Source organism: Falco punctatus (assembly GCF_963210335.1).
Source record: "Falco punctatus genome assembly, chromosome: 5".
NCBI lineage: Eukaryota > Metazoa > Chordata > Aves > Falconiformes > Falconidae > Falco > Falco punctatus.
Genome location: NC_137584.1, coordinates 65,946,992 through 65,966,534, shown reverse-complemented (window position 1 = coordinate 65,966,534; position 19,543 = coordinate 65,946,992). Strand labels below are relative to the sequence as shown.

The 19,543-nt window shown below is 37.4% G+C and overlaps 1 protein-coding gene across 3 annotated transcripts in view; it reads left to right on the top strand.

The window, feature by feature from the left end:
• FIG4 (FIG4 phosphoinositide 5-phosphatase) overlaps window positions 1–19,543 on the top strand; it is a 77,055-nt gene that overhangs the window by 1,350 nt on the left and 56,162 nt on the right. For 2 of the 3 annotated variants that reach the window (XM_080388172.1, XM_080388170.1), the window contains exons 2-6: window positions 9,976–10,074; window positions 11,133–11,256; window positions 14,188–14,344; window positions 15,645–15,695; window positions 17,738–17,886. In XM_080388172.1, the coding sequence (XP_080244298.1) occupies window positions 9,976–10,074; window positions 11,133–11,256; window positions 14,188–14,344; window positions 15,645–15,695; window positions 17,738–17,886 (580 nt within the window). Of the gene's footprint in view, window positions 1–7,455; window positions 7,652–9,975; window positions 10,075–11,132; window positions 11,257–14,187; window positions 14,345–15,644; window positions 15,696–17,737; window positions 17,887–19,543 lie in introns of all 3 variants that reach the window. The other variant, XM_080388171.1, reaches the window with a different exon arrangement.

Here is a 19,543-nt window from a genome sequence, read left to right as displayed (position 1 = left end):
AATGTGGCTTCCAGAAGTAGGTTTGTGCTTCTGTAACAATTGCCCGTTAAACAGCCTGTGAAAGAGGAGAGGAGGATTAAGCATGCAGAATTATTGGTGCCAGTAAATAAAAAAATTGAGGTCACACTTGCTGTCCAGAATGTTACTCTTTTTTTCCCCCCCTATGCCTAAAGGAATGTTGATAGCTGTTTTAATCATCTTTTTCAGCATTGCTTGAAAACGTTGTTTTAGTTTCAGCTAAATTGTTGCTATATGAGAGGAGGGCGATGAGAAATATGATTCCTGAATTGAGTCCCAAATTACTGAATTTACTTGTTCTTGGCTCACAACTCTTGCTACTCTTCAGATAGCTGAGGTTGGCTTTTTGTGACTGACACAAATGGATACCTGGCTTGCTTCTCTCTGAGCTCTAAGGCTCAGTTGCTGAGAGACAACATGCTATGTACAGGGACAATATTACACTTTAGAGTTCTGTCAGCTGGCTACAATTCTCTAGGCCTCTCAAGTTGATTTTGTTAGTTCAGGAACCAGTGTCTTTTACATCTGGCTAGTGATAGCTGGCAATACCTGCCTAAATGGATGGGTTTGCCCATGCCTTGTTGTGTTCAGAATTCAGTGAGGGGCAGATCCAGCATCCCTCATCACTCTGGGAAGAAAGTTGGTTTTGATCAGCTATGAAAGGCAGTAGTTTGTGGATCAGCATGTGCCATTTGAAATGTCTCAGCTGCTAACAGTGTCTCAAAGCTATTTCTTCAGTCACTTCTGGTGGGTGATGAAAATGAAGTATTTTCCCTGAGTGGTTATATTCTTAATTAAAAAATCAAAAAAGTGCACATTGCAGCACTTTGAGTTTTGATGTTCAAGTTCTAGTCCTTTTTTTCAAAAGGAAAAATGCTGTAGGAATAATTTTGGTGTCATTATTTGAAAAGGGTTGATGCATTTAAGAAATTCACAGGCTGATGTAGGTTAGAAGGGTTTTCTGGAGATCATCTGGTCCAGCTGCCCCCTGCTCAAAGCAGTTTCAACAAGACCATGATACTCAGGGCTGTGTACAACTGAGTTTTTAATCCCTCCAAATATGTAGATTTTACAGCCTCTGTGAACGTGTTCTAGTGCTTCAACATCCTCATGGTTTAAAAAAAAAAAAAAAAAAAAAGTGTGTGTGTGGGAAAGAAATTCCTTATAGTAAGTTTGAATTTTGCATGTTTCAACTTGTATCTGTAGCATTTTGTTCATCCAGTGTACACCCCTTGGAAGAGTTTGGCTCTGTCTTATCTATACCTTCTTGTTAGACAGTTTTAGACAGCAGTAAGATCCTGGCAAAGCTTTCTGAAGGCTGAACAAACCCAGTTCTCTCAGTCTCTCCCAATGCGTCATGTGCTCTGTCCTCCTGATGATCTTGGTAGCTCTCTGCTGGACTCACTCTGGTATGTCAATGTCTGTCTTCTACTGGGGAGCCCAAATCTGGACTTCAGACTTGATTGGGTTGCAGAGAATTTTAGAGGGAAATTTGCTGTTACAGCTGATTCAGTGTCACATTGGGCTGCTGACAAAACGTCCCACTTCTCCCTGAGGTACCACTCATGTAGCTTCTTTCGCATAACAACTCACAGTCATGCAGTTGCCAGCTGTGATGGAAGCATTACCCTCTTACAGTAGCATTATTTAAGTCAAACAGGAAACGCTCTGGCAGTGTTACTGGAGTCAAACAAGAAAGACCCCTAGAGGTGAGGAGAACAGAATTCACAGTGTCAGTTGAAGCAACAGAGAGCAAAATTCTGTATTTTCTATTAACATTTAAATTTAGGGTAGTTGCCAAGACTGACCTTTTAAGCCGATGCTTTGGGTCAATAAATACTATGGAGATGTGGATTGCATCTCTTGTTTGTTTAGGGAAGTTGAAGGCTTGTTTAGAAGTAGTCAGAAAAATGAATTGAAACAGTGGTGCTCAGATCAATGCCAGTTATCTTTCATATGCATATATTTACCGCTGAAATGCACAGCAGAGGGCAGTAAAGATATCTCAGCAGTATGACTAATAAGAAACAAAAGATATTGCCTCTCTTCTTCAGGAAAAGATGGAGCTTTTGTGTATCCCTCAAATGAAGCTCACCTGAAAGCTGTAGGGTTAGTTTACAGGAAATTATCATTCCCCTGAGGTGGTGTGACATTGAACAAGTCAATTTATGCCATGTCTATAAAGCATATCGCTTGCCTATCTTTCAGGATATTATGAGGCTTAATTAATATTATTTTATTCTAATCAGGTTCTTCTACAGTCTCTATCTCCACAGTATCCAAATGACTTGCACAAGCTTATTAAGAAATGTGACTAGCATAATTACCTGTAGATTTTACTGCCCTTTTCCCCAGGGAAAACTATGTGGTTGTTTTGTTTTTTAATTTCATTTCTTCTAAAAATAATTAGGATGTTTTTATATTAAAACAAGTTTGCTTATTTAATGCTGAAGTTAGTTTGTGCTCAAATTGGAGAAACTTTAATGTAGAAGACAATTTCACAGAAAAAGCTACAGAATTTTTACTGAAATATGAAGTGCACTTTTTTGTGTAGATACTTTTCTGATATACTTTAAAAATGTTGAAAGTACTGAGCAGTCTGCTGGGCAACCATTAGCTATCAGAATTTTCTAGCTAGAAGTGGCTGTGAAATTTGGTCTCTTTTGAATGGTTTCATTAGCAGAAGACAACCCCTCATGGCTGACTGCCCTATTCCCTCTGTAATGGCATTCCAGGAATGATGATGACATAATGGAGCAGAGGATGGAGTTGAGACAAGAGAAGGAGTTTTTTGAAACACAGAAAAGCACTGTTTCAGTCCTAAATGTCTTGACAGGCTGTCAGATATATGGGCAATGAAATAGGGAAACTTAATCAACTGGTGTATGTGGGATGAGACCATTCCTGAGTACAACAGATACTTGGTGGAACAGCAGTGATGAGAACACCACAGGTTTTCAAGGGTATAATGCTACTGAGGCAGAACAACAACAAAAAAAAAGTTCAAAACTGGTAGCCCCACACTACATGTGAAAGATGTGCCTTCAAATGTCTGCCATATGTTTTATTTCTTTTGTCTTGTATTGTCCTGGGTGCTACCATGTAGTCACTAGATCAACAGGAGAGAGACACTCTTACAGATTTCAGTTTGTTGTGAATCCGCTTTTCTGGATGCAATGGTTATGAGGGAATTGTGGATAAATGGTCACAAATTAATGAAGTTAAACATAACATAAGGCTGAGGAAAACCAGGTATTTTCTATCACTATTTTTTATTTTCAAAGTGAAGCTTGTTGTGACCCTAAAACTAAATGGGTATGTTTCCTTGTTTAACGTAAGAATTTACTTTGTGAGTACCAATGTGCTGAATGAGGGATGAAGATAATATGAGTAAAAAGAATGAAGTTATGAAAAAGAGAACAACAATCAGTGTTGGCACAGAAATAAAATTAAATATATTCAACATGCAAATTTGAAGATGTGGGCCTACTAAATAGTGAATGACTAAATATTTTCAACTAGTTCAGGTCAAGAGTGGTGCCATGACTGGAGTGTGACAAATGGAATATTTAATCCATCCTGAAGTCCTGTATGTAAATTTCTGTAGGAAAGTAATTGAAAATTGTGGTAAGTGATATAAAATGCAGTTTAGACTTACAAAGTTGTTATCAGATTAACCTGGTTGTTTTGCACATCTTCATCTAAAAATGAGATGGCCATAAGTATTTAAATCTTCTATGGAGGTGCAGTGCCACAAAGAAAATCTCTGGCTTTGCTAATGAGAGGAGGGAGGTTATTGGAGAAGTTAGTGTGAAGCAAATAAGGAACCATCTCATAGGGTTCATTTTTTTTCAAGTAATGCTTTTACAATCAATATACTTCAGCATTTTTAGTAACACTTATTAGTTCAAAATGTGGGTCAGCTCTGACCAGAGTTTTGAAATATTGCAAATAATTAGCATAATCTGAGCACAAGATAGCAAGAAATGATGACAACCCTCAGGAGTAGATAAAAGAAATAATTTGAAATAGAATGGTATGCTATGAAACTTCATGCACCTTAGGATAGATTACACACCAATAAAGTTTTGTTAAGAGTTTATAAATTCAGAAGCAGTAGAGTGGAAGGAGCAGGATCTGGGTGTTTTACCTGAAGAAGGGGTGGGAGGCTGAGCCGCTGATGAAGTACAACTTGAAAAAGGCAGATATGTTTTTTGTGGTATCATCATTAGTGAGAAATAGTAATTATCACTATAATGAGACCTTATATGGTATGTTGTGTACATTTTCTGTCCGTATTCATTTAAGAAATAAGAATTCAACCAGGAACAGGTCCAGTGAAGGTGTAGTGAGTTAACATAGATGTCTTAAGAGGGGCAAAGGGACAGCAAGATTTCTTTAGTCTATTGAAGTGAGTGCTGAAAGGCATCCAATTACTTATATTTCTGAAAGCATTCCAGCAGAGTAGATGCTAGAGTAGAAAAGTATTTAGCTAAAGGAAAATGTATAGATCGACCATTAACAGATTTAGCTGAATATTCAAAGGGAGAATCTTGAGGAACCTCTCAGTGGAGCAGCAGTAGCAAAGTCCTGTTTGGGACAAAAACCTTTGGTTGTCCTGGGACAGAACGGAATTACTGAATGCTGTGGCTGTAGGATGCAGAATGGGTAGCCATTTCTACATGCCCCAAAAGTGGTGCTTGGCAGAGTGTGTTCTTAAGATTTCTCATCTTGAAAGGGCCTCTTGAAGAGTTTCAACAGGTTACGTGAAGCAGGCAGCCTGGCAACTGAGTTTTGATATTTTCAGGTGTCTCTGTTTGCTCCTTAGCATCTCTTCCTTTCTTCATGTCATTCTGCCAGTTTCTATGAGAGATGAAAGACAGGTACTTCCTGAATTGTGTAGGTTCCATAGAAAGAAAGAAAACAGTAAGTTTTTGCTGTACCTTACATCTAGGTGCAATTATTTTTCTTCCCTTCTTTGGTGTAGTAGAGAAAAAAAGGCTGAACCTATACCTTTTTCAACTCTATTTAATATCTTGTTTATGCCTTGACGATTTCTGATCTATGATCAATTTCAGTACATATTAAAACTGCCAAAAAGTTTGAGGAAGAGGCTTTTTCTTGTGTAGCTTTATGCTGGTTGTGATGGAGGGTGGAGGTTTGATGGCAGGTGACCATTGCAGTGCCCAGTTAAGCATAAATTAGAGAGATAACAGCAATCCAGAGTCAGTGTTCACATGAAGGTTTATCATCTGGCAACCTCGTGTGTTTCTTTAGTCTGGCAGAAAGCGTGACCAGTGTGTGAATACCTCCCTGCGTTGGTGCAGGTGCCCAGGTGCTGATGGGCGGCGGCGGGGTGGGCTCTGTGAGGAGAGGCCGGGGCTGCTCCATGCTGGACGTGGCCGGCTCCAACCAACCCACCGCCTGGCACGGCTCTGTCCCGCAGCCAAGATGGTGGCACCTCTGTGGTGATGTGTCTGAGAGAGTAAAAAAGGCTATGTGGCAGCTGTGAGAGAGGGGAGGGAGGAAAGCTGTGAGAGAAACAGCTCTGCAGACACCAAAGTCAGTGAAGGAGAGGGTGCTCCAGGTGCTGGAGCAGAGACCCCCTGCGGCCTGAGGGGGGGACCCTGCTGGAGCAGGGGGATATTTCCTGAAGGAGCTGCAGCCTGTGGATGTGGAGGGGGACCCACACTGGAGCAGGGAAAAGCGTGAGGTGGAAGGAGCAGCAGGGAGGAACTGTTAGGAACTGACCACAACCCCCCATTTCCCACCCCCCAGCGCTGCTCAGGGCAGGGGGAAGAAAGGAGCTGGGAGTAAAGCTGTGCCTGGGAAGAAGGGAGGGTGAGGGGAAAAGGTGTTTTAATTTAATTTTGTTTCTTTCTATTGGAACCTATTTTAATTGTCAATAAATTACATTCATTTTTGTCAAGTCAAGTCTGTTTTGCCTGTGACAGTAAATGTTAGGCAATCTCCCTGTCCTTACAATTGACCCATCACCTTTTCCATCTTGTTTTCTCCCCCTGCCCTGTTGAGGAGGGAGAGTGAGAGAGCAGCTGGGTGGGGGGCTGGCAGCTGGTCACGATCAACCCACCACCCTTCCTTAGGGCTTTGTGGTTTTAGACATCCGTGAGCTCAACGGGTATCTTTTGCAAGCATTTGGTATGAGTTTTTAAGTGTTTTTTTCTTTATGCTATTTGCAGGTTTACCAATTGGCTGTATTAGTGCACTGCTGTATTTTTCAAGTAATTTTTAGTGTATTTTCATTTTCTTTTCTGCTGATTAAGCTGTGCGCTGCTTTTTCACAAATGAGTGAATTAAGTTCTTCACAGTGCTGACACTTCTGAATGATAATTAGCCTATACAAAGAAGTAAATAATAGTTTTAGATCAGGAGTTGTAGAGAAATAATCGTCTTAAAGATAAAAAAATAAAATAATCATGGTCAAAATGTTTGATTGCAGAACTATTATCCTGCCATAAACAACAGTTTGCAGTATGGAGTTTATTTTGTTTAGACTCCTTGTGGAAGAAGGTATTTTTATTGGTTTGGCTAAATCAAAAGATTGATAGAAGAAAGCCTTTCAATTAGATTGCTTTAGTTAAAACTCAGTCCCAGATGGAAGTGACTAATGATTGTTCCTATCTTGTGGTTGCTTAGTGATAATTGTGCAATAAATTAAGCTTCAGTCCAGGTCTTATAGCTGCATGGTGCAGTGCCATGGTTGGTAAAGTGCACTTGTTAACAAGTTTCAGCAAAGGCCAAGGGCAGAGTAAACCTGAAAATAGCATGTTTTATCTCAGGTGGTGGTTGAAGGACTTTGGCAGAGTAGTATGGGGAAGTCTGCACAGTTTCTCCTAGTGTACTGTTCTGTTGAGAAAGTATTTTGGTGGTCAAGGTTATCCGTTTATCTAAATGTAGTGGCTTTGTTGTGGAGTGGAATTGTTTGAGGCACTTGGAAAATGCTTCAGTTTATTCAGTTCAGCTTAGTAATAAATGGGGTAAGAGAATAAGGGTATAAACTCCCAGAAAGTTTTCTGTAGCTTACCTGTGGATTCTCATTTCTTTTACTGTAATGATTTCTGTTAATGAAAATAGTTGTAAACAGTACAGTGCATTTTAGCTTTGATTAATATTACAATTATATTACAACTTCAGAAATTAATTTATTTGATGTTACATGCTCAGTGCTGTGTTGATTTGATATTGTTCTTTATTCTTTCCTAGTATTCATGTGATGGCAAATTTAATTGTGGTACATGTCACTGATACGGTTTTATTTGTGCTCCATATCATCCAGTAAAACAGACTTCTTTATTCATTAGATGCATAAATTAGGTAGCAGAAGCAGCTAATGCTGAAATGTCTTTTTTTGTTGTTGATGTTTTTCATTTAATTTTTGCATTGTTAGTTTTCATATCATCTTTGTTTTCATTTCAGATCTTGGAGGTTGAATATGAGCTGCTGTATCATAGTGTTTGTCGAGTAACTCTGGGATTACTGATTGGTAGTCAGTCCTGATAACTTACCAAGTAGAATTGGGTTCCTAATTTTGAAGACTAGTCCAAATCCAAAAGTTTTTGCAGATGTTCTCTTCTTTATTACTTCCTCAAGAACATCTTCTAACATGCAGTGGGTAAGATTCCCATTTGCTAGACAGAGATTTCCCATTGCCTGGATTTCTAAGAAGGTGGCTTCTTTAAGGCCACTGATGCTGGGTTTTGACATTGTTCTCAACTGACCTTCCTTAATGCATTAGAAAGCTAGGCTGTGTAACTTCAAACAAAACCCCTACATTAGTCCTTAAAGGACTTCAAAGAGAGCTTATTAAGTACCATTCGTTATAGTGGTTGCTGCCATAGTCTGCAGATACAATTACTTCTCATCCAATCTAACTGCTGCTGTTCTAAGCAGCAGCAGCATTTAGAGCTGGCACTGTAGCTCACTATAGCAGCTGCCAAGGTGATGTGAGTGATGCATTCCTCATAGCGCTTCCTTGTGCTTTATTGGTCTATTAAAATGGAAATAGAGAAGTATCCAGCTGAACTTCCATAGTAATAGCATTTGCAACTCTGTATCCATCTCTCTCTCTCTGTTCCTGCATGTCACGTGCCATGTTCCAATTTTAAATGTGGTCTTAAGTTGTACCGTTTTATTTTTATTCAGGACCATTTGTCAATAACCACAGGTCTCACTTTGGGAAGAAAATATGCTTATCTAATGAGCTGGAAATGAGGGGAGATCACTGAGCTCTATTGCATTATTATGGACTACTTATAATTGTTTAGCTTTAATTAATAATCTTCTACAAGTAGAGAAGTAGCACTCTTAAAATACAAACTTGTCATCCATGTGTTACAAATGAATATGATATTTGCCTCTGCCCATTCACCTTCTAGTGCATGAAGGAAAAACAGGTGGTATGATGGCATGGACTAAGCAAGTGCCTGTCTTGGTGGTTTCGTGTTTCTTGCTGGTGGGTGATACCAACAGAAGAGCTCCAGCCTCCAGCTTTGTGCCATTCAGTGCCACGCAGTAGGGGTTCTGACCCCCTCCCTGTCATTATGGTTTTCCTCCTGGATCTTGGCACTAAGGGATCTCCTGCACAGGGTAGTCTGAGGGGGACAGGCTGAGGAGCTCGAGCTGTGCACAGCAGCACATTGCTGCTAAAGAACAGTAGGAAACAGTCTCCTGTGCCAAAGTGCTGCCTCCAAGGCTTCAGTGAGGGGGTGCTGTGATGGTGTATGACTTTGAAGGGCCTTCTTTACTATTTAGGAGTAAACAGCAAAACTTGCCTCTCAGTAAGCACTGTAATGTCAGTGTACAAGGTAGAGCCAGGAGTTGGTGGTGTTTCCTTTTATAGCTCTTAAAGTTAAGTATTTTATTTTCTTTTTTAGAGCTTACTGACTATCTAGATGCTTTTGTGAATTCAGGGAAGCTGAAGAGGGCTTTAAGTTCTTTCACTTTAAATGTTTTGGCAGTAAAGATGTTTCTTAACATCTAATTGGCTTAAATTATGATATTCTGAGGTTTCTGTGACTTACTATTGATTTCCTCTCCCACATCTTAAATCCATGTGACTTTTAAAGTTGAGCTGGCTGCATAGATCCACGTGAAATTGCCGTGCTTTCCTACTAGGCTGAGCATTAATAATGAGTTACACCTTGCTGTGTGGTAGCACCACACTGATTAAATGAATTAGTAAAACGAGAGCTGCTTATGGCAAGTTAGTCCTGTAACCTGTGCTTACTGTTGATACCTGTAAATGTAAAAAATCATTTATAGTTTGATTCCCTTAAGTGAGAAATGGACACATATGTTTTCCTGTAGTATTTCTTTCATATTTTAAATGAGAAATAAACCTTTTTAAGTGGTATTTTTAACCACCATTAAACTTGAGTGTTGTGGAAGAACATCAGTGAGAAGCCAGTCATAGCAAATATAAATAAAAACTGAAGATAACTTCTTGTACTCAAGTACTTACAATTTTTCGGTGTTTAGTATGGACTAGGAAAGACAAGGTGGCAGAAATAGCAATGGACTACAATATAGCAACAGTAATTTTAGATTGTGAAAAGTTAAAAATTTGTGTATATAAGTTTCTGCTAAATTCTACAAAGCAAATGGGAAGACAGTAATGGCTGGGGCAGGGTGTAATTGGACAGTGCCTGGTACAAGTTGCTTCTTTTTCCCCTCTCTTAAGGTTTTTACCTTTCTTCAATTTTTGATTTTTTTTTCTTCCTTGTACAGGGGAGGGAATGAGGTCTTTTAAGCTGTGAAGGCTGATTGTATACAAGTGTACCTACCCAAGGTACTGATGCCTAAACCAGTTTTCTAACAGTTGAAATGGATCTAGTTGAGAAACTATCTAAATGACATTGTTGATGTCTTATGTTACAATGGACTTTGGTTGCTTTATCTTGTGTAATATTCTGACTTTTTTTTTTTTTTTTAATGTAGCGGTATTTTCTTGTTGGAAGTAATCCTGCAGAAACCAAATACCGTGTTTTGAAAATAGATCGCACTGAACCAAAGGATTTGGTTATAATTGATGATAAGGTGAGTGCCTCTCTAGTTTGTTTTTTTTTTTCCCAGTTATTCCAAAAAATACTGTCTATATCGAGCTGAATTTAAATATTACACATTTAATCATAATTTAATTTAATTACAACAAAGGTATGTCACAGAATCAGAGTCATATAATAATTGAGGTTGGAGGGAATATCTGGAGATTGTCTAGCCCTACCCTCATGCTCAGAGCAGTGTCAGCTACATCAGGTGGCTGAGGGCCATGCTCAGTCATGTTTTGAATATGGCTGGAGTCTCCGCAACATCCCTGGGTAACCTGTTCCACTGTTATCCCATCCTCAGAGTAAAAAAACTGCTTCTTGTGTTCAAATGGAATTTCCTGTATTTCAATTTGTGCCCATTGCCTCTTGTCCTTTGACTGGATACTACTAAGAGTCTGACTCAGTCTTTCTCCCTTTTGCCAGGTATTTATACACATTGGTAAGATCCCCTCTGAGCTTTTTTGTTCTGCAGGCTGATCAATCCTGACTCACTTGGCCTCTCCTCCTATGTCAGATGCATAGAGTATTAGCATGGAAATGATGAGTTACAGTGTGGGAGTGGCCACAAGACCTCCAAACAGCATGTTAACTTTTATGAAATTTTCCCAAGTTTTTCAGTTTATATATACTCCCAGTGATTTTCTTACATTCAGCTATGTGGTTCTAAGTGCAAAATACATTTAAATACGATCTAGTAAATTTTTTTGTGTTTCTGATATATATGAAGCAAAATAAACAGCAGCAACAAGTTTTAATCTGCACAATAGAATAAGACTTGATTCCTTTCCAGGTAATTTATGGTTTAAAATCTTAACACTTAAGATTTAGAAATGTTTGAATTCACATGTGACCATGACTATTTCTATTGCAGTGAACAGTGAATTTTGTGCATAAAAAGTTTGTTGTACTTGTTGGTAGGATGGAAACAGGACAGAGGATGTAGAGCAGATGCTTGGTTTATTATATGTTAAGTAAATTCTATGATACTCTGATGTGAAATAACATTGAACTGCTGAAGCAGTAAGTTAAATGAATTTTATTTTAAAGCATGTGTATACGCAACAAGAGGTGAGGGAACTTCTTGGCCGTTTAGACCTGGGAAACAGAACAAAGATTGGGCAGAAGGGCTCTTCTGGGTTATCTCGAGCTGTCTCTGCTTTTGGTGTAGTAGGTAAGTGTTTAGTTTGATTTTATAAAATCTTTTATTTAAGGAGGTGAGGCTTCCGGTGTTACACTGTATGTCTTTGTCTCCCCTTGACTTTTTTTTTTTTTTTTTAACTGAAGAGGATTGAGTAATTTCATTCTCAAAGATAATACATTTCTGCATATGTTGTGAAAACAGGTGGTCAGTACAGGAGTGAGAGTTGTGCTGTAACTTTATCTTTTTGTCACTAAGGGAGAAATCTAGGAAATAGCCAAACTCTAGAAGCTTGGTTGAAGATCTCACCAAACTCATCTGATTGTAGGATACAAATCACGTGGAACCCAGCCTCCTGAATTCCAGAGCTCACAGAATACTTTTTTAAAATAAACTAAGTTGACATTATCTGTTAGGTTGCATTTCTTCATCACACACTATTCAGAAAGATGACTTAATTTTCTTTTTGGTTAACTTTTTGCTGTGACATATTTAAAGATTTCTTTTTCATGTTTGAACAAGTATAACTGGCGGTATGTCAACTGAATTTTTAAATGCTGATCAGCTGTCCATAATCCTAGAAAACTGTTTCAAGGATTCAGTAGATTCTAACTCCATCTGCAAGTCACTATTGTCAGGTACTGAGGGTTGATATATCGATGGTGATGTGTCCAAAGTAAATGCTAATGTGTTTTAGATTGTGAAAAGTTACAAACTTGTGTATATAAGTTTCTGCTAAATTCTACAAAGCAAATGGGAAGACAGTAATGGCTCTGACAGCCCCAAGAATACTTTGTGCTTTATTTGTATCAATACACACCTATACATCTAAATCCAAAGCTGCAGAGGAGGTGCAGAATGCAATTCCTTTAAAAGATGCTCTTGAATTTTGCATAACAACCAAAACATAAGAAAATATTATTAGTATTCTAATCTAAGATGGAAGATTAGGCAAACTTTCTTCTATATTCTTTTTGCCCATGAAGCGTTTTGGAACTTATCAATGGATCTACTTTTCAGGAATTTCTCATGTAAGGTTTGTGATTGTAGAGTAAACCTAAAGAAGCTTCTAACAGTCCTGCAGCACTGGCTGTTTTTGTACACACCGTCAGTGCTCACTACCTAAATGTCTGATAATATATTCGGCTGGAAATTAGTTGTGTTCAGTGAAAATTTTGCATCCCAACTGTATGTTGGTTTCTATGTACTCTTCATAACAGGAGGGTTTCTATTCTGTAGCCTGATATATGTATTTGTTATCAGATACGGTGTACTATTTCTAGGTTGTTTTTTTTTAGAAGTAACTTGCTCTCTTTGTGATCTTCAGATTATCATGCACTTCTAAAGCATATGCTTTAGATGTCTTCCATCTTGATCCTATCTAATCATATCTGTATAAAGATGTAATTTGGGGGAATGCAGCTGGTCGTTTATTTCTACCTCCTGGCTCAAGTCAGGAGGACAGGGCTGGTTTTTTGTAGAAAGGACAGCTTTGTTCTGTTCTCTGATTATTCCATTAACCAGGAGCAGTGTGTTCAGTGCACTCACAATGGACGTCTTCTGGTTCACTGTATAGTGTTAAAAAGTAGAAATTGCTTTTAAATGGAGAGAACCAGGCCAAGGGGAAAGGCTGGGTTCCTTATCAGGCTTTGGTATAACATTTGGTGAAATTCAAAGGATAGAGGCTGTTCGTGTAAGTAATTTCAGTACCTGGAGAATACAAGAAGAAATTTGACTGCTATTTAACAACTGAAATTCAATAGTCTGGGTGCTTCAAATGGAATACTTTGTTTCTTATTGTCAGCAGGGTCTCCTGTCCTTGTGCAGGTGAGAGCATTTTTCCAAGGGGGCTAATAAGGTAGAAGAAAAAATTGCAGTTTATTCGATCACATTGCAGTCTCCAGCAGTGACAGGGAGGAAAATGTGTGCTTTGCTCATCCTTCTTCTTTAATTTATAATGCAAAGCTGAAAGAACTGAATATAAATACAAGTAAAAATGTGAATTGTGAGGGGGTTCCCTCCTCCTCCCCGCCCAAACTAATATATTTGTTGACAGTGCAGCAGTAACTGAATTTTAGGCTCTTTGCTAGTAGCCACCCATCAAAGCAGCTGCCTCCAAGAGCTAATTCATGTAATTTATTAGCTACTAAAACTTAGTATATGCAGTGATACAAAAGTACTGTATTAGAAACAAATTTGGATTCAAGGTGGTTACATATTTCTATTTTTTAATTTGAATGTATAGCAACTCAGTGGAGAAACATGCCTGTGCTCTGTAGTGTTAGGGAACGAGGGTGGAGGCTTCAGAAGCCTTCTTTTTATTAGGCAATAGAGCCAGACATTGCCTGTTGTACCTCCTTAGCCCTCTGGCCTTCAGCAGGGTCAAGTGTTGGTATCTGAGAGAGGAAATAGAAAGAAAGGATTACCCCTGATGCTCTGAAGGAGTAATTTGGGAGAGATGGTGCTGCAGACAGGGAATTTAATTCCCAGCTGTTAAGGAGAGAGCGCATAAAGGTGTTGTAGTACCCACAATTCTTTTTGCTGTTCTGTGCCATTCTCCAGTAGGGAATACATAAACCTGAAAAGAAAATTGGCGTTGGGGTTTCCTTCTTGCCCTGGAAAAATTAACCTTTTGCTATCTGAAGTAATTGGGGCATGCCTCACTCTGAACAATGAGTCCTATAGAAAGCAAATACGAATATCTTAAGTAGACAGCAACTTATATATTAAAATATGCACAGTGGAAAGAGAAAAAAAGGTAAAAATCATGTACTTAATTGATTAATACAGTGGGGATAAATTTTAAGACTCTGTCTATGAGTGCATATATATACACATTATACACATAACATTAAGAACAAACAAAAATTCTATGAAATCTTAATTTGAGATTGTTTTTCTAAATATGTTTGATAAAATCAATGCAAACATCCAACTAATAGGATTTTTGTGCTGCTTTAACAGGTTTTGTCAGGTTTTTAGAAGGCTACTACATTGTGTTAATAACAAAAAGAAGAAAAATGGCAGATATTGGAGGTCATGCCATATATAAAATAGAAGATACAAATATGATTTACATTCCAAATGACTCTGTAAGAGTCACTCATCCTGATGAAGCCAGGTAAATAATGTGTAAATAAACAGTGTGTACTTTTTGAATATTTTCTAAGCAGTGAACTGCAACTAGGAATTTAGTCATGGATTTCCTGCTGTTAGTATGTCATTCAAGCCATTTCATCTTGGTTGATAAATCAGTGTGGAAGAACGGAGAATAGGCCACGAGTTCTGTGGTCTCTAACCTGGAGGGTAGATAAAACTGTTACAGTCTTTCAGAGCTTTTTGTCCACATTTCCATGTCACCTACATGTCAAAGCTACATCCTAGCAAATGCGCACCAGGAATCATCCAATGTAGACATTGTTTTTACAAGGGCAAAGTAATGCTAATACTGGTTTATATTGTTTGGGGTACTGTTCTTTTGTTAGTAACTCTAGCATCATGTTAATCTCACCTGAAGAGATCTTCTGTGCTCTTCAAAAAGTGCTAAGTAGACTATTTGATGATTCTGTGCTGTCAGAGTCTTGTGAATGTTGCTGTTGTAAAGGCTGATAAAGTTTAGCTGCTGCTTTCTTTTTTTTCTGAAGAAAGAAATTTGATCCTTTGGTCAGCAGAGAGCCTTTTACTTGAAATGTACAACTACATACTGGTGGTGTTTTTATCAGGGTGGTGTAACTTTATGTCTATGAAATTGCAGACAAATGGTATCAATACACTGCTTTTCAGTCTGTAACAAGCGTGACTAGTCAAAAAAGTGATGGATTATGATAAACTAATGTCAGGTAATAAAACAAGCCAAAGGTAACTATTAAAAAAGTTTCCACTTTCAGGTATGACTGATTGTAAACCTCAGTCTCCCCTCTCAGAATGCAGTAGACCACATTATCTAACCTGTATATTTATGGTGTTAGCCATTTTGTCATTCGTAGACAGTGTTATGGTTTCTTCTGAGAATTTGCAAGGGTCTGATGGGTTGAGGTAGATGTTTCTTTTCTTGTTCATTTATTTGAGAATAATTGTGAAAATCTTTAATTCTTGTATAGTATTGTTGGGAGTTTGCAAGTCCTAGAGAATTTGGCCCATATATGTAGAAAATAAACTACAACTTCATCTACAACTGCCTAAAGAAACAGCATGTACATAAGTAGACACTGGGTTAAGAAAAGACTATTTGATTTATTTAATCCAAATACTGACATTCTAGTGGAATTACTTGTCAAAAAAATTACGGTAAGATAGGAAGAGAATATATGGCAAGAGTCTATATTTATATGTATTTTAATTTCTGATATCCTCTGAATTACTTATTTGGGTCTGTCCAGTTAAACTAATAATTTTCCCTTTGACTTGAACTATTTTGCTAGGTATCTGAGAATCTTTCAAAATGTGGACCTTTCTAGCAACTTCTATTTTAGGTAGGTATTAGTTACTAATTCCTTTTAAAAAACTGTATGCTTACACTAGCTATAAGATTCTGGTTTTGGATTTTGATACAAGTTCTTTACGTTGGTATTCTGGGGAAATAAGACCTGTGATCATACTGCTCATGCATTTTCATCAGTGTCTTTTGAACCTACTTTCTCTTTCAACAAATTGATTAAGAATGTAGTCTCCATAAAGTTAAAAAACTATTAGAAGTTTTAGTGGCATTTAGTGGCAAGGTAGACACTGAAATTAACATTTCCTCTGACTGTTGGGCCTTGCCAGATTATGCAGAAGTTCTGTCTTTGGAGAAGTATTATATTTCAGGGGGTTTTCTTGTCCTGAAGTTTTTCTTTCTAGATCTCATTTTCCAGAAATAAAGCTTTGCCTTGATTCAGAAACAAAGATAGAGAAATAGGTCCTCATCTAAGATATACCCTGCCTAGGGTACATCTTTCATAGGGCCTTATAGGCATTACCAGTTCTCTTTCTTATTGCTTCATAAATACTATACGTAAGACAAGTTCCTGTGTCCCAGCTACTATTGTACATGAGATGTTTGGGACAACAGAAGAGTGGGGGAAATATGATAAACATGGCAGTTAGAAGACTTTAAGACTTAAACTAAACAAAAAAACCCTCTTGCAAGTACCAAAAGGTATATCAGTCTAGAAGCTACTTCCTCTTGGAAAATAAAGGCTTTTTGTCACAACTGTATCTGTGAAGACAAAACCTACCAATGTTTCATGTCTGTTTTGTGGTTTTGCATAGGAAGGCTTTTTCACAGTGTAAAACTTGAGGTTTTCATCCATGCTTTGTCTCCTAGCCCTAACATTACGCAACTTTTTTTTTTCCTCTCCTTTTTTTATTCCTGCTTGGAGGTGATGAATAGATACAGTTTCTGTGGTTGTGCATAGAGGGGAAAGGAGAAGGTTCTTATATGACTCTCTGATAAACACATTTGTCAGTTTAATTTAAATTGTCCTTGGCTGAAATCATACCATGTTTTTCTGCATGGTTTTCACATAAATCCTGGACAGAATTAGTTATACTAAAACTAGTTATACTAAGTTAGTTATACTAAAACAATTGATCTAAGGGGAAAATGGAGGAATAGCCTGAAAAAGTCTTTTACAGAGATACTGTTTAAAGGTTCTGTCATATGCAAACTGAGCATGTAACAGCTGGGGTTTTTTTTCTAACAGATAAGAATGTCAGGTCACTATTATGGAAATGTGGTGAATACATGGGTTAGACTTTGTTATCATTAGTAATAAATCTAAATGTCCAATGTTTAAATATTTTTTTTATTATTAACAAATATCTAGAACTTGCAGGAGAGCCAGTAATCACGGATGTTGTCTTAGGCTAAAATGGAAATCTCTGTGGATTTCTTGTTCAAGTTATGTGTAAATTTGCTTCCTCCTTGGGGAAACGAATCCTAGTGGGTTATAAAGTTCAGCATTTAGGTAGTGTTGTCAGTATAAAAGACAGAATTTGTTACTACTATGGAACTAATAAAAACCCCTTTTGTTTATTCAGCCACTGTCTTTAAGATGCATCTGTGCTGCAGTCACAGGTTTAAGGGTAGATAAAGTTTTTGTGGACCAAATCTTAAGACTGTTTTGAGTTCAGGTAGCAGTTAGAGAATAGTACTTAATTCTCAGAAAAATTAGGTTGTCTATGTATAAGATATTTCTGTTGGAATAGCTATTTTTTATCTTCAAGACTGCTTCTTGGGAAATAGTGAATTAAGTTTGTTGATATGCTTTGTTCAAATGGCATATTCAGCTTTCAGTTATAAGAATATAAATACAATTTCAGCTAGTGTACTGTAAACAGTTTCTATGTTTGTAAAGTTTCTTTTGGAAATAATTTGTATAATTTGCCATTATAGAATCAGAATCTATCTTGTTTTAAAGTCTTTATTTTAATGAATAAAATAATACCATATTAAATATAAGTACTGATGGAGAGTAAGGGCTTTCTGAAAAGTCCTGTGCATCTACAATTATTAACAAATGTTATCTATCAGTTACAGCTATGATCTATCTCACTCCCTTCAGTATAATCTTACTGTCCTGAGAATGCCACTTGAGACATTAAAAACTGAAACAATCCAGACCCGGCAAGAGAGTTTTGATATATTTGAAGATGAAGGACTTTCAACACAGGGTGGAAGTGGTAAGCAAATACGCCTAATTAAACTCATGTTGTTGGTCATGAGTACGTTTAAAATATGTTCCACTTTAAGTTTAATTTTGGGAAACATTCAGGTGTTCTGTATTGATCAGCAGTTTCTTAACAGTTGTGAGTTAATAAAAGATTACATAAAGTGCCAATTACAGACATTTGAATTTGAACAGTGCAATTTCTAGAGGTGATTAGTCATTGTTTTGTTAATTTACATTGCAACTCAGGGAGATAATTGAGCATGCTGACATTTTTCAGCAACTGATTATTCAACTGACTTGTAAGACTCCCAATAGGAATGAATTAAAGAGTGGGAAACAATAACTGATTAAGTACTAATAAATCTTTTTGTTTCTTGTTGGAAAATATTGATGATGGACAAATTGTATGAAGTCAGTATCAACTTGATGTAGTAAACACTATCAGGAAGTCTTAAGAAAAATTATTTATTTTAGTTGTAAGCTAGTCTTCATTTTCCATCTAACATACTCATAAGAGTGTAAAGATGGCCAGCCAGAGAAGAAAACTATTTTCTCTCCCTTTTGCTTCATGCACAAACAAAAATGTTTCCACTGAAATTCTTAATGTTGGATTTCTTTCTGTTGAAATCTATGCTTTTTATGTTTTATTGCCCTGTGACTTGTACTAATTATCTGAATGCTTGTCAAAAAATTACATTTTGATTTTTATTTTTTTTTTTTACCTGTTGGTATTGTATATGTGACACCACTTTTCCTTGTTTAATCATGAAATATCAGAAATAACAGTGCTGCCTTTGATTCATAATGAATATATTGCTATAAAAGTGGTCTCAGACAGCTGTGGAGATTCAACTGGCCACCTTAGGCAACAGAACGCCATACCTTTTAAATACATCATCTGAATCTGTGCTTGTATTGGTTGTAAAGAGTCTCAAAAGCAGAGGCTGTCTGCATTACCACCCTTACTTATAGTCACTGTGTAACTTCTGTTGCACAGAAAATATGGTACTTTTAGGACAAGTGAGACTTTTGTAACTTTGGTTCTTTGAGATAGTAAGAATTGCATGACTAGTCTTCCACCTCTTCTAAACCAAAATTAATCTTCTGAGGCATTGAAGAAGAAATTTATTGGTCCTGCTTTCTGTGCCTGCGAAGGCGACTGAAGGTCTAACAAGCACATAGTTAGAATGCCTGAAACAACCGCTGACCCAAAACTATGCAGAATAAACTTGGACATTGTTTGTCCACCCTTTCATTTTTGACACCCTTTCATCACAACACCTAGAATAGACCTACACTGACTACAACTCAAAGAATGATAATGAATGTTAAGTAAGTAACTAATAATCGCCTTTGATGCTGAAACTTACTGTGTTAAATAGTTGTCACATCTATCATACTGCCATTTAAAAGCCAGAAAGTAGTGCTGTATACAGTGTGCCCTAAATCTAATGGAAAAATTGAAAGATAATAAAATAAAGTATTTAAGGAAAGGCAAACACCACCACCACCACACCCCTCACACCCCTGAAGAAAAAGATACCAGTAACATGGTCATATATATCAGGAATTGGTTGTCAAATACTACAATGGCAGAAATGACCGTAAAGAGTGGAGTGAGCAATCGTTCCTCCTTTGCAAAGGCTCTTTTCCACAAGATCACTCAG